This window comes from Muscardinus avellanarius, assembly GCF_963383645.1.
Source record: "Muscardinus avellanarius genome assembly, chromosome: 5".
NCBI lineage: Eukaryota > Metazoa > Chordata > Mammalia > Rodentia > Gliridae > Muscardinus > Muscardinus avellanarius.
Window position 1 is genome coordinate 76,613,872 of NC_137790.1, and position 13,734 is coordinate 76,627,605.

Here is a 13,734-nt window from a genome sequence, read left to right on the forward strand (position 1 = left end):
TTTTTGGTAGTATTGGGGAAAGAACATATTCTTAAAGCTAATTAATCTTAAAAATCTATTGGGTTGGGGATGCGGTTCAGTGGTAGACCACTTGCCTAGCATGTATGAGACCCTGGGTTTGATCCCCAGCACCACAATAAAAAAAAAAAAATACCCCACTGCCATGGTTCTGAATCACTGTAGCAACCTCAACCACTGTGCTTCAGGATATTCTATTTTTTTATTATTATTTTTTTATTGGTGCACTGTATTCATACATCATAGTGGGATACAAACTTTTGTAGACATACATGCACACATCGCCCAGTCAGCCCCCACCCGATCCCCACCCCATTCTCTCCCCATCCCTCCCTCCCATGCTTGGCTTAGTGGTTGACATCTAGTATTATAGCAATTTATCCAAAATTAAAAATGATAATCTCACATAACAGTTTCATTTGTCTGATACCATGCTTTTGATGACTTAAAGATAACATTTCAATATTTCTTTTTACTTTCTTTCTTACCAGAGAATATTTTTTTTTCTATTTTTTTTAGGTGAAACTATCATATATTTATATATTTATTTTTCAGGAAAAAAAATCTATCCTAATATGGAAAATGGACTCTAGATACCCAAAACGATCTTGAAAAAGAACAAAGCTAGAAGATATATATTTTCTGATTTCAAACCATATAAAGCTACAATAATTGAAACAGTGTAGTACTATTCTAAAGACAGATATATAAACCATTGGAGTTAAATAAAAGCCTAGAGCCAAATTTTTTCCTATATTTTCAAGTTATTTTTAACAAGGTTTCCACGAACATTTGGTGGTGGAAATAATAATCTTTTAACTAAATATTGTTGAAACATAATAATTACATGGAAAAGAATAAAGTTGGACCCTTACCTAATCCCATATACAAATATTAACTCAAAATAGATAAAAGACCTAAATATAAATCTTAAGACTATAAACTTTTAGGAGAAAATCTGGGTCATAAAAACCTCACAACATTGAAATTGGCAGTGATTTCTTGGATATGATTTCAATGGCACAGGCAACAGAAGAGTATACAAACTCCCTAAAAAGTAAAAAAAAAAATATTGTATATCCAAAGACAATGTAAACAGAGTTAAAAGTTACTAATAGAATGGGATAAAATATTTCCAAATGCTATATCTGAAGGTATATTAATATTCCAACTAGAAATCCTAAAAATTAACAACAATAAAGGCAAACAATACCATTTAGAGATAGGTAAAAGACTAACATAAATAATGAATCTCCACAGATAACCAATCTTAGTTGTCTGTTGGATGGAAAATCTTGTTTCTCTGGTTCTGGTGTGTGTTACCTAATTCTTCTTTGTAGTTAATCTCTTTGAGTATTTTCTCTAGCGCTGGTTTTGAAGACATAAATTCCTTCAGTTTCTGTTTGTCATGGAAGCTTCTTATTTTTCCATCTAATTTGATAGAAAGTTTTGCTGGGTAGGAAATTTTTGGCTGGAAGTTGTTTTCTTTCAGAGTTTGGAATATGTTACTCCAAGCCCTTCTGGCTCTCATGACTTGGTTTGGGAAGTCTGGAGTGATTCTAATTGGTTTGCCTCTGAATGTCACTTGGCCCTTTGTTTTTGTTGCCTTTAAGATTCTCTGCTTGGCTTCCACATTGGTCATTTTGACAATTATGTGGCGTGGGGATCCTCTTCTCCGATCCTGTCTAAAGGGAGTTCTATAAGTTTCCTGGATCTGTGTATCAACATCTTGCTCTATGTTTGGAAAATTTTCTGCTATTACTTCCTTGAAGAGATTGTTGATCCCTTTGGTTTCACTTTCTTTTCCCTCCTCTATTCCAATTATTCTTAGGTTAGCTCTCTTAAAATGGGCCCATATTTCTTCAATATCAGATTCCTGCTGTCGGATATTTTTTCCTAGATTAGAAACTATGCGTTCATTTTTGGAATGATCATCTTCTAAGAGCGAGATTCTGTTCTCCATGTGGTCTAATCGGTTGTTTGTGCTTTGAATTGAGGCCTTTACTTCATTAATTGCATCCTTTATCTCTTTTTGGCTCTCTCTGAGTTCTTTTCGAAGCACCTCTATTATTTCTACAGTTATTTTCCTGATTTGATCTTCTAGAAATCTCTGATTTTCTGTTTTATCGGGTTCTGATGTTGTGGGGTTGTGGGCATTCATTGCTCCAGTATTATTCCTCTTTCCCATGATTTCAGAAGTTTGTGCCTTCTCTGGGTTCTTCCCTTGGGTCACTATGACTTCACTTAAGGTGTTCTGGATCTCGAGTCAGTAGTATCTCGGACCCCACTACTCCTTTACTGGGTTTCATCACAGAGTCTCCGACCCAGAGAGTCTATAGAGACTGCTTTAGACTGTGGGGGGTGCCAGGTTGCACGTTCTCCTATGGTGTGATATCTCTGCTACCGCCCCTACCCCACTGGGTCAAGTCCCAGGGAGTACAGTACTGGGATTTCTCCTCTGTGGCCCGCAATTTGACTCACTGTTCTTGAGTATGCAGATGTAGCTGTACTGGATTCGGTGAATTCTCTGCTGCTGCCGCCGGTGGCAATATGGCGCCGCTGCTACGCCCTCAGCCGTGAGGCTGGCGTATTTCTTCTTGGTTTTGATTTCCACTCTGAATCCCTGCAGCGTGTGCTGAGCTCAGCCACTGGGAGCTTTAGATTTTACCTGCGGCGAGAAATCCCGCCTGGCTCTTACGCAGCAGCTCACCTCGGCTTGCTGTAGCCTTCCGGTGAAGTCGCCGCTGCCGCCGGCAGTATGGTGCTGCTGCCGCGGCCTCGGGCGTGAGGCCAGTGTATCTCCTCTGTGGCTCTGAGCTCTGTTCTCAGTCTGCTTTCTCTCTGGAGCCTGGTGATTTTTTTGTTTCTCTGGTGATGGTGTTTTCTGGCTATGAAAGGCGCTGATTTTGTGGTAATGGAGATTAGTTGTTAGCGGGGCTCTTAAGCCCCGCTTTTCTCGGTCGCCATCTTCCCGGAAGTCCCTTCAGGATATTCTAATACTGCACAGGGGTTATGAGTCAGGCCCATCAGGTTTAAACCCCAGCCTACCAATGTCTAGCTGGTGACACTGGGGCCACATCTATAAAATAGAGGGGCAATAATACCTACCAGGAATACCACAGTCCTGGGCTGTTATAATGATTAAATGAATTAGGACTTGTAAAGCACCCAGAAGATTCCTGGGATGCAGTGAGTGTTGTATGTTTCACTTATTATTATCATTATTGTTATTTTTCAGTACTTGGGTTGGAAGCCAGGGGCACTCTACCTCTGAGCTATACCCCAGCCCTATTTTTTATTCTTTATTTAATTTATTTATTTATTTTGTGGGTCTGGGGATGGAACCCAGGGGCATTTGACCTCCAAACTACAGCCTATGCCCTATTTTTTATTCTTTATTTTGAAACAGGGTCTCACTAAGTTGTGCAGGGTCTCACTAAGTAGCTGAGGCTGTCCGTGAACCACGATCCTCTGGTCTCAGCCTCCCAAATGCTGGGATTACAAGCGTGAGCCACCACTCCAGGCTTATTCTCTATTTTAAAACAGGCTCTCACTGCCGGGCGTGGTGGCGCATGCTGGTGATCCCCGCGCTTGGGATGCAGAGACAGGAAGATCACGCAGGTTCGAAGCCAGCCATGCTGGCTTAAAGATCCTGTTTCCAAAAATAAAATAGGTCTGGGAGTGTAGCCTGGAGGTAGAAGGGCTTCCAGGAACCCCAGTACCACAAAGAAACAACAACAAAAAAAGGCTCCCACTGATTGCAGAGGGCCTCACTAAGTAGTTGGGGCTGTCCATGAACCGTGATCCTACTGTCTCAGCCTCCCAAATGCTGAGATTACAAGCGTGTGCCACCATGCCTGGCCTCATTATTATTATTATTATTATTATTATTATTATTATTATTAATCTCTGCTACATTTGACCTCTACCATTCTGTTAAAGAGGCAACAAAAAATTATTCAGAGATCTCCAGGCACAGGAAGAGGAAGGAATAAAGCATGGATTCTTGGGCCCTTTCAGGATTCAGGCTAGACTGCCTGTCCCTTCTGGCTGGGTAGCAGGAGTAGGGGATTCAGTTGCCAGGGAGCTCAAAGAGTAGAGTCCCCTTGACTCTTATGACTCAGAACTAAGAGTTTGTGAGTCCAGATACCCTCCACTGCCATTCACTGCATACGCCATTTGAGGTTTAAATAAGTGGGTGTGGTAAGGTTTTCTGGATCTCTGATGGCCATATGGTCCTTTGCAGCACTTTAGTGGGTGCACAGGGAATTGTAAAGGTCTGACCCCCTTGGCAACGGCAGCTGTGGTAGAACAGGGTCTCACAGCTTGAGGAAAGCCCCTACCCACAACACTCTCCAGAGACTTTCCATGGAGGCGGAGAACAACACTTACTCAGATAAAGAAATGCACCTGTCAAGCAGGCATGGTAATGCACACCTGTAATTCTAGTACTTGGGAGGCAGAGACAGGAAGATCACAGACTGGTGGCCAGCCTCAGCAACTGAGAGAGGCCCTCAGCTACTTGGTGAGAGCCTGGTTAAAATTAAAAAAAATAAATAAAAAGGGCTGGGGATGTAGCTTGAAAGTAGAATGCCCCTAGTTCAATCTCTAGTATTAACACACAGAAAGAGAAAGAGAATGAGAAAGAGAGAGAAGAAGGAGGAGGATGAAGAGGTGGTAGTGGAGGAAGAGGAGGAGAAGCAGAGGAGGAGGAGGGCGAGGAAGAAATAGAAAAGAATAGAAAGGAAAGAAAGAAGGATAAGAAAGAAATAACCTTGTCTCTGGATGGGTAGATTAAATTTTGTAAAAATGCCAGTTCTCCTTCAAATTAATTCACGAAGGTAATGTAATCCCAATCAAAATTCTAAAGACTTTAGCAGGAGTGGATGTTGGAAGGAACCTGACAAATCCATGCTAATGTCCAACTGGAAATTTAAAATAGCTCAAATGTTCAACAATGAGATTAATTCGATCATGCAAATAATTATTACTAAAATTTATTATGTATAATAAAATGTATTTTGTATAAGCAATCACATTCAATCCTCAAAAAAAGAAAAATTTTAAGTATAATTGCTATTTTTAGGGTAATGGAAGTCCTATTCTGTTAATGCAGGATTGTACTGTTAATGCAGCAAACTAACATAGTTCCTCAAAAGAATGTGATCAGCCAGGCGTGGCGGCACTGTGATCTCAGTACCTGGGAGGCGAAGTCAGAAGGGTTGCAGGTTCACAGACAGTCTTAGCAACATAGTAAGACTCCTAGCAACCTAGTGAGATCCTGTTTCAAAATCAAAACATTTAAACATAAGGCTGAGGGTATATAGCTTGGAGTAATGCCCCTGGGTTCAATCTCCAGTACCACAAAAAATAAAAATAAAAAATAAAAGAATGTGATCAAATTTATTTTTACTGCCAAGGTAATATGTCTATCATATGTGATTGGGGGAATAATTTGCTGAATAGCTTATAGAGTATGCTCTCAGTTTCTTAAAAAGGTAGATACTATTGTGTGTGTGTGTGTGTGTGTGTGTGTGTGTGTGTGTGTGTGTGATTGAGGATTGAACCCAGAGACATTTGATCTCTGGGATTCACCCCCAGCCCTATTTTATCTTTGGTTTTGAAACAGCATCTTGCTAGGTTGCTGAGCACCTCCCTACATTGCTGAGGCTCTCCTACAACCTGCCATCCTCTTATCTCAGCCTCACAAGTACTGGGATTATAGGCATGGCCAACCACACCTGACTAGATATATCGTGTGTGTGTGTGTGTGTGTGTGTGTGTGTGTGTGTGTGTGTGTGTGTTACTGGGGGTGGAACCCAGGGGCCTTCTACCTCCATGCTACACTCCCAGACCTATCTTATATTTTTATTTAAAAACAGGGCCTCACTAAATTGCTGAGAGCCTCACTAAGTAGCTGAGGCTGGCTTCGAACCCACATGATCCTCCTGTCTCAGCCTCCCATGTACTAGGATTACAAGCGTGCACCACCACGCCCAGCTTAGGTGTAATATCTTTTAAAAAGAGCAAAAAGGAGATATAACAACAGGCTAGTGGCATTTTACAGAGAGAAAGACTGAGATTACTGAGAGTTTAGTTGTCTATGTGTTAATACAGCCACATTATTTTTTAATTATTAGGAGGTTTTGTGTATGTGTTTGAGTCTGAGGATTGAACCTAGGGGCATTCTACCTCTGACCCTCACCCCCATTGCTTTTTTTGTTTGTTTTGAAACAGGCTCTTGCTAGGTTGTTGAGAGCCTTGCTACTTCCTGTGGCAGTCCTCAAACCGGCAATCCTCCTGTCTTAGCCTCCCAAGTACTGGAATTACAGACGTGTGCCACCATGCCAGGCTAGGAGGTTTTGTTCTTAAAAATCAAAGCAGCCAGGTGCAGTGGTGCATGCCTGTAATCCCAGGAGGGTAACACAGAATTGCAGGTCTGAGCTCAGCCTCAGCAACTTAGCAAGACCTTGTTTCAAAATAAAAGTACCAAAACAAAAACAAACTAAATAAAGCATTTGAGGTTCCAAAAGGTTAGTTCCTTGCCCAGGGTCTCCAGCTAATAAGCAGTGGAGCCAAGGTTTGGGCTCGGGTGTTAGTTGTGCAAACCTGGGCTTCTTCCACGCCCTCAGGGTGCTTATCCCTGCTCTGCTTGCCCTTACCGATTGGACCCACAGCTTTGGGCAGTCACTGGCTTGGTCTTACTGACCGACCTGCAGAAGGCAGTGGCGCTGCTTTACCATTGAAAACTTTTCCTGGATACCTAACTCATGTCCTATGTCTGTTTTGGCCAATTTTGCAAAACATGGCTCTGAAGTAAAGTAGCCTGGCTCGTGTGATTTCTGTAGTGAGACCAGAGTCGCTCCATCTCTCCTGCCTTCTCACAGCTGTAGTAGACTGTCATCAGGAAAAACACTGATGTGGGCATTTGGAGCCCGGGGGGTCTGGTCCCAGTGTTGCCACTGACTCTTCCCTCTCCCCTCCAGACCCACTGAACTTCTCTATCCGTTTCAGGTGCCAATGAGCTTCAAAGCCCCACCACCTTCTTACACTTTTATTGGTGCATTGTAATCTCACATCATTATGTAGTTTAGAGTGATAGGGACATATATGCACACAGCACTTGGTGAACCCCCCCCCCGGCACCCTCCCCATTTCTTCTTCTTCTCCATACATGATATTGAGATTGGCATGGGTAATTTCATCCAGAGCCCTTTTAAGCAGTAGTATATATTGGAATGTAGGAGAGCTTCCCAGACAAGATAACTTGGGGTGAAATGAAGACGCCACAGTGCTGCCAGTTGTTCGACCGCATCTCTGTTAGATACACAGGAATTATAAAGTGACAGGAACCACTTCCAAGCACTGACTGTGTACCAGGCACCCTGTTGAGCTCCTCATGAGCAGCCACTTTAATCTCACAACAACCTTCCAAAGCGGGTATCACTTTTATTTTCATATTGCAGAGGAATCGACACACTTAGGCTAAATTGTTTTCCCAAGGTCACATGAGAAATAAATGGCAGAGGTGCCTTTCAAATCCAAGTAGAGACGTGGTCGTCAATCCTCAAGTTACAGCAAGTACAGCTGTTACCTCTCAGCGCCTGGTGGACAGGCATTCAGATCTTCCCTAAAGCCCTGTGTTTTAAGTGAGGCCTGGGACTCAGCTCCTAGCTGATTATTTTAATGTGTGAAGCTAAAGAACATTTTCCTATTCCATGTCAAACCTCTGATCTCTGGAGTTATTCCCAATGGTTGCGGGGACAATCTGACTTATGGATTGTCTGTGCATAAACATGGTGGTGCACACTTATAGTCCCAGTACTTGAGAGGCTGAAAAAGGAGGATCGTGCAGGTTCGAAGCCAGCCTCAGCTACTTAGTGAGCCTCTTAACACCTTAGTGATACCATTTCCAAATAAAAATATAAGATTGGTCTGGGAGTGTCACCCAGAGGTAGAAAGCCCCTGGGTTTCATTCCCAGTGCCACAAAAAAAGTTAAAAATTAAAAAACTAAATAAACCTCCTCCTTAGGGTGCCCTCCCCACTGACCTCTATGTTTTGGACCTAGGTGGGTGGAGTCGCTGACTGCCAAAGGCAGAACCTTGCTTCAGTGCCCAGAAGCCTCTCGCCCCACTCGCGGGCGCTCATCCTGGACGTCAACCCTCTCAAGACTCTGTGGAATCACTCGCTGAAGCCTTACCCGCTCCTGGAGAGCCTCAGCCTTCGCAGCTGCCACCTGGAACGCATCGGCCGTGACGCCTTCTGGGAGCAAGGCCACCTGCACAGCCTGGCTCTGGCTGACAACTGCCTGTCCAAGAACTACAAGGAGACAGCAGCTGCTCTCCACGCCGTGCCGGGTCTGCAGAGGCTGGACTTGTCAGGAAACTCCCTGACAGAAGACATGGCGGCCCTCATGCTCCAGAACCTCTCTTCGCTGGAGTCCGTGTCCCTGGCAAGGAACACCCTCATGAGGCTTGACGACTCTGTCTTTGAGGGCCTGGAGCACCTCAGGGAGCTGGATCTGCAGAGGAACTACATCTTCGAGATCGAGGGTGGTGCTTTCGATGGCTTGACGGAGCTGAGGCGCCTCAACCTGGCCTACAACAACCTCCCCTGCATCGTGGATTTCGGCCTCACACAGCTGCGCCTCCTGAATGTCAGCTACAATGCCCTGGAGTGGTTCCTGGCGGCCAGGGAAAAGGTCACCTTTGAGCTGGAGACTCTGGACTTGTCCCACAACCAGCTGCTGTTTTTCCCCCTTCTACCCCAGTGCAGCAAGCTGCACACCCTCCTACTGCGGGACAACAGCATGGGCTTCTACAAGGACCTGTACAATACGTCGTCACCACGGGAGATGGTGGCCCAGTTCCTCATTGTGGACGGCAATGTGACCAACATCACTACCGTTGACCTCTGGGAGGAGTTCTCCTCCAGTGACCTGGCAGCTCTCCGCTTTCTGGACATGAGCCAGAACCAGTTCCAGTACCTGCCAGACGGCTTCTTGAAGAAAATGCCTTCCCTCTCCCACCTGAACCTCAACCAGAATTGCCTGGTGATGCTCCACATCCGGGAGCATGAGCCGCCGGGAGCGCTCACCGAGCTGGACCTGAGCCACAACCAGCTGTCGGAGCTGCGCTTGGCTCCTGGGCCGGCCGGCTGCCTGAGGAGCCTTCGCCTCCTCAACTTGAGCTCCAACCAGCTCCTGGGCATCCCTGCCGGCCTTTTCGCCAATGCCAGCAACATCACTACAGTAGACATGAGCCGCAATCAGGTCTTACTTTGTCCCCAGCTAGCTCACCTGCACAGGGTGGGCCCAGCCAGCTGTGTGGATTTTAGGAATATGGCATCTCTGAGGCGCCTTTCTCTGGAAGGCTGTGGACTGGAAGCCTTAGGAGACTGCCCGTTCCAGGGGACCTCCCTCACTCACTTAGACCTGTCCAGCAACTGGGGGGTTCTGAATGGGAGCATTGCCCCCTTGTGGGATGTCGCCCCCACGCTACAGGTCCTGTCCCTCAGGAATGTGGGCCTCAGTCCTGGCCTTGTGGACTTGGACTTCTCTGGGTTTGGGAAGCTGAGGGACTTGGACCTGTCAGGCAACTCCTTGACCAACTTCCCGAGGCTCAGGGACAGCCCGGCCCTACAGACCCTGGATCTCCGCAGAAACTCTCTCACGGCCCTTCCCCAGGGGGCTGCATCTGAGCAGCTCCCCAGGAGTCTGCGGACCATCTACCTCAGTCAGAACCCGTACGACTGCTGTGGGGTGGAGGGATGGGGGGCCCTGCAGCACCTAAACACTGTTGCCGACTTGGCCATGGTCACTTGCAACCTGTCGTCCAAGATCATTCACGTGACGGAGCTGCCCGGAGGTGTGCCTCAGGACTGTAAGTGGGAGCAGGTGGACATGGGCCTGCTCTACCTGGTGCTCATTCTCCCCAGCTGCCTCACCCTGCTGGTGGCCTGCACTGTCCTCTTCCTCACTTTTAAGAAGCCTCTGCTTCAGGTAATCAAGAGCCGCTGCCACTGGTCCTCCATTTACTGAGCTGGCAATGCACTGAGGTTCAAAATTTGCTCCATGTAAAATTTTCTCAGCTAGATTTTAGGATCTGCTGCAGAGGCCAAACCTGATGAGATGAGGCTTAAATTAAAATTTAAAGCGTTTCCATCCCTTAGTCCTCTCAAGTCCTTCCTCCACCCTTATAATTCATCCTCATCATCCTGGTAAAATATTTATTAAGTGACATATTATGAAAATAAAAGACATCGTGTCTCATGAATATTTTTAAAATCAAATGCAGTGTGTGTCTGTGTGAGTGCATGTGTTAATGTCCTTTGGTGATCTCCCTTGTTTTATTATTCAGTGTCCTTCCCTTAGTGACATCTATGGAGACGAAAGAGTGAAAATCTAGTGGTACCTACAGCAAACACAACTTCAAGAGCATGTCCCAGGGAGGGTCAGAGTCAAGTCAGGGCCCTGGGGATTCAGTAAAGACAGAATTTCCAGGCACAGCTGGAAGGTCTGGCATGAGAGAAGACTCAAGCCTGGTGTTGACCCTATTGGCACTGTGGGAAGAAAGGCCTGAGGTAGGGCCTCTCCGGGAGGCCCTGAGTTCGAAACTGGAGTCTCTGGTAGACAGACATGACCCTTCCATGGAAAAGCTAAGACAACAGTAACTGGGCCTGAAGTTTACCCATTCAGTTGACCGAACATCGGGCAGAGTCCTCCTTCTGAGGGGAAGGACAGGGGAGTGTAGCAAGGAGTGATGCCTGCTTGTGGACCACTCTGACTCTTCATGAAAAGCACACGCCACTTCTTAGCCAAGGCCCTGCACCCACACTCACTCAGATCCCATGTCCTTCCACCCTCCACTCCTTCAGTGAGGGCTGAGCAATTCCTGTGTTCTCTGGAAAATAATAAAGACACAGCACAGCCCCTGCCTTTTGGTAGTTGAGAATTCACACTGTCTTTGAGCTGTTTTTTCTCCACTTATTAAATCTTAAAGGGATTACTGAGTGTGGAAGGAGGGGATCCAGAGAGAATAGAAATTTTACACACTGATCGCTATTACCATGCAGACTAAATGTCAGCAGAAATGTTTAGGCAAATCAAAGAGATCAAATCAGCAGCCTTGCTTGGACATGGCAGAAACGTCCCTTGGATGCTCTTTGAGGCCCTCAGAAGGCTCCACAGACCTAGCCTCAGTGCCAGCCCTTAGACAGCATTAGAGTTTGCCTTGCAGTAACCCCCCCTTTCCTGTCAATGTCGTCCCATCCTGCAGTGCCCCGCTCCATGCCATGATGTCCCTCGGCTTGCCTTAAAGCCAGTGTCCAGTCCTTCTGGACAAGTTCCACCAGCAGTTCCCACAAGCCCACACTCTCCTGATTTCCTCCTCCACCAACAAAAATCCTATTTCCTGGGATCCTGTTATTTCCCCAAGCGACAACCAGCTACTTAGATAAGTGAATCTATCTGAGGTTGGTCTTGAGTTAATATGTCACCTTTTGCATCAGTCATTGTTCCTAGTTTCTGGTGTCTGAAGATCATCTTGTCTGCTTTCATCAGCGCAATCCCATGCAAAAGGACACTGGGAAGTTCTGGATTCTCTGGGAAGGCTGTGGATTGGGTTTGGAAAATGAGCAAGAACAGGGGATGTTATACAGCAGTTGGAACCATAGTCAAACCGTGCCAGAAACAACAGTTATGAGAATATGGCTGCAGCCACCCCTTAATACTGGATACCATGGTTTGCACTGCTGCCGTGCATTGCCCAAATAAATACTCCCAAAATTCTGCTGTGTCACTAGCCGATGCACAGACAGAGCCAGTGCAGAGTTGGCTGGCCTCAGCTCCTGTGCCCCTGCCTGGCTCCGAAGGGCCGGCACATGCTGTACCTCTCAGCGAGGTGTCTAAGGTAGAAGATGGGTTCTGCTTCCTGCAAATATTTATAAGGGGCAGAGTTCTCAAATCATAGGAGGGAAAGTAAGATGTTGAGAGATAAAAAGAATAACAAGTATTCAGCACACCTTTTCAGGCAGTGTGTACATTTTAGAGGAGAACTTCTCGAAGCAAATTCTTATCCTAAAGGAATGACTCAAATGAAGGAAACCTCAGAACCTCAGGTCAACAGGGGAGGTGGGTTCAGCAGGCCTTTTTTTTTTTTTTTTTTTTGCAGTACTAGAGATGGAACCCAGGGCATTCTACCTCTGAGCAACACCCTCAGCCCTATTTTTTATTCTTTATTTTGAAGTAGGATCTCACTGAGTTGCAAAGGGCCTCACTAAGTAGCTGAGGCTGTCTGCAAACTGCGATCCTCCTGTCTCAGCCTCCCAAATGCTGGCATTACAAGCTTGCGCCACCACACCCGGCTTCCAGCAGGCCCTTTGAAGCCCTTCAAATTGCACCCCGTGGGCCACCTGCCCTTGCTGTTCTCAGGACCCGGCCTGGTAGAGTTGAAGACTGGGAAGTTGGGACAGAGCCCTGCTCCCGTGGCACAGTGACTACAGAGAGCAGTGGGCTCTCCTTACTTGTTTAGTCCACCACTGAGTCCCAGAGGCCAGTTCCTAGGTTTCTTTGAGGGTGACAAGAAGGTTGATTAGTGTGCGTGGATTTCCGCTTCCATGCCCTGAGCTGCGCTTTCTCCAGCAAATTCTGTACCATAGCTTTGCTTTGCCCCTCCTACCTCTCCCTGCAAGAGGGAGCAAGCTCTAATGTCGTCTCTGGGGGTTCTGCTGAGAGAAGGACCCACAGAGCTATTACCAGAGCTCCCTGGTGGGATCTGAATGGTCGCCAGCCTGACATCTCCCATGCAGCCAGACTGCGCGGTTCTTCCTTAGTGGGTGGGCAGTAAGAGGCTACCTTCAGTTGGCATATGCCAGAATACTCAAATAGGAGAATGTTCAGAATTAAAGATAAATGTCAGAGACCGGCCTGTCGACATGAGTAACAGAAATTTGAATTATAAAAATCTGGTCATAAGCCGGGCGCGGTGGCACACGCTTGTAATCCCAGCATTCGGGAGGCTGAGACCAGAGGATTGCAGTTCGCGGACAGCCTCAGCTACTTAGTGAGGCCCTCTACAACTCACTGAGACCCAGTATTCAAAATAAAGACTAAAAAATAGGGCAGAAGGTGTAGCTCAGAGGTCGAATGTCCCTGGGTTCCATCCCCAGACCCGAAAAAAAAAAAAAAAAAAAAATCTGGTCATAAAACAAAAGCTTCAGGTTTTCCAACAGGCATAATACAAGCTAGAGGTCAACTGATTTTGTTAAAGAATCCCACTGCAAGGGATCACTGACCATTGTTAGCCATCACTGACCCATGCACGGCCCACTTGTGTTTATTTAATGTGCCAAATAACCTCCTTTTGCCCTCCAGATCCGCTCTCCACCCTCTTCCCGCCTGCCCCAGGAGGCTTGCCCCAATGGGCTCCCTTGCTCTCTACCTTTCAGTTCTACTTGGAAGATTCAAGAGAAGGAGGAAAGTGAGATCAGGCTATGTAGTCTCCTGACTTTGCCCCATGGGTCCAGCTCAAACTGGCTGTACCTATCAAAAAAGGCACACTCCTCTCAAGTACAAAATTCTAGCCTTTGGGTCTCTTTGGGTCTCACTCCACTGGTCCCTCCCTCTGTGCACAGGGGTAGGTGACATCTCTGTCTCACCTATCCCCTGTCATTGTCCTTGTGGGTTGCCTTTCCCTAACTGATCCTTTGTGAATAGT

The 13,734-nt window shown here is 46.3% G+C and overlaps 1 protein-coding gene across 2 annotated transcripts in view; it reads left to right on the top strand.

Annotated features, from left to right (window-relative positions):
- Positions 1 to 10,058, top strand: part of NRROS (negative regulator of reactive oxygen species) — a gene marked incomplete at its 3' end in the record, with an annotated part of 48,031 nt that extends 37,973 nt beyond the window's left edge. For both annotated transcript variants that reach the window (XM_080695529.1, XM_080695528.1), the window contains one exon: positions 8,088 to 10,058. In XM_080695529.1, the coding sequence (XP_080551655.1) occupies positions 8,088 to 10,058 (1,971 nt within the window). The remainder of the gene's footprint in view (positions 1 to 8,087) is intronic.
- Positions 10,059 to 13,734: the final 3,676 nt, after the last annotated feature.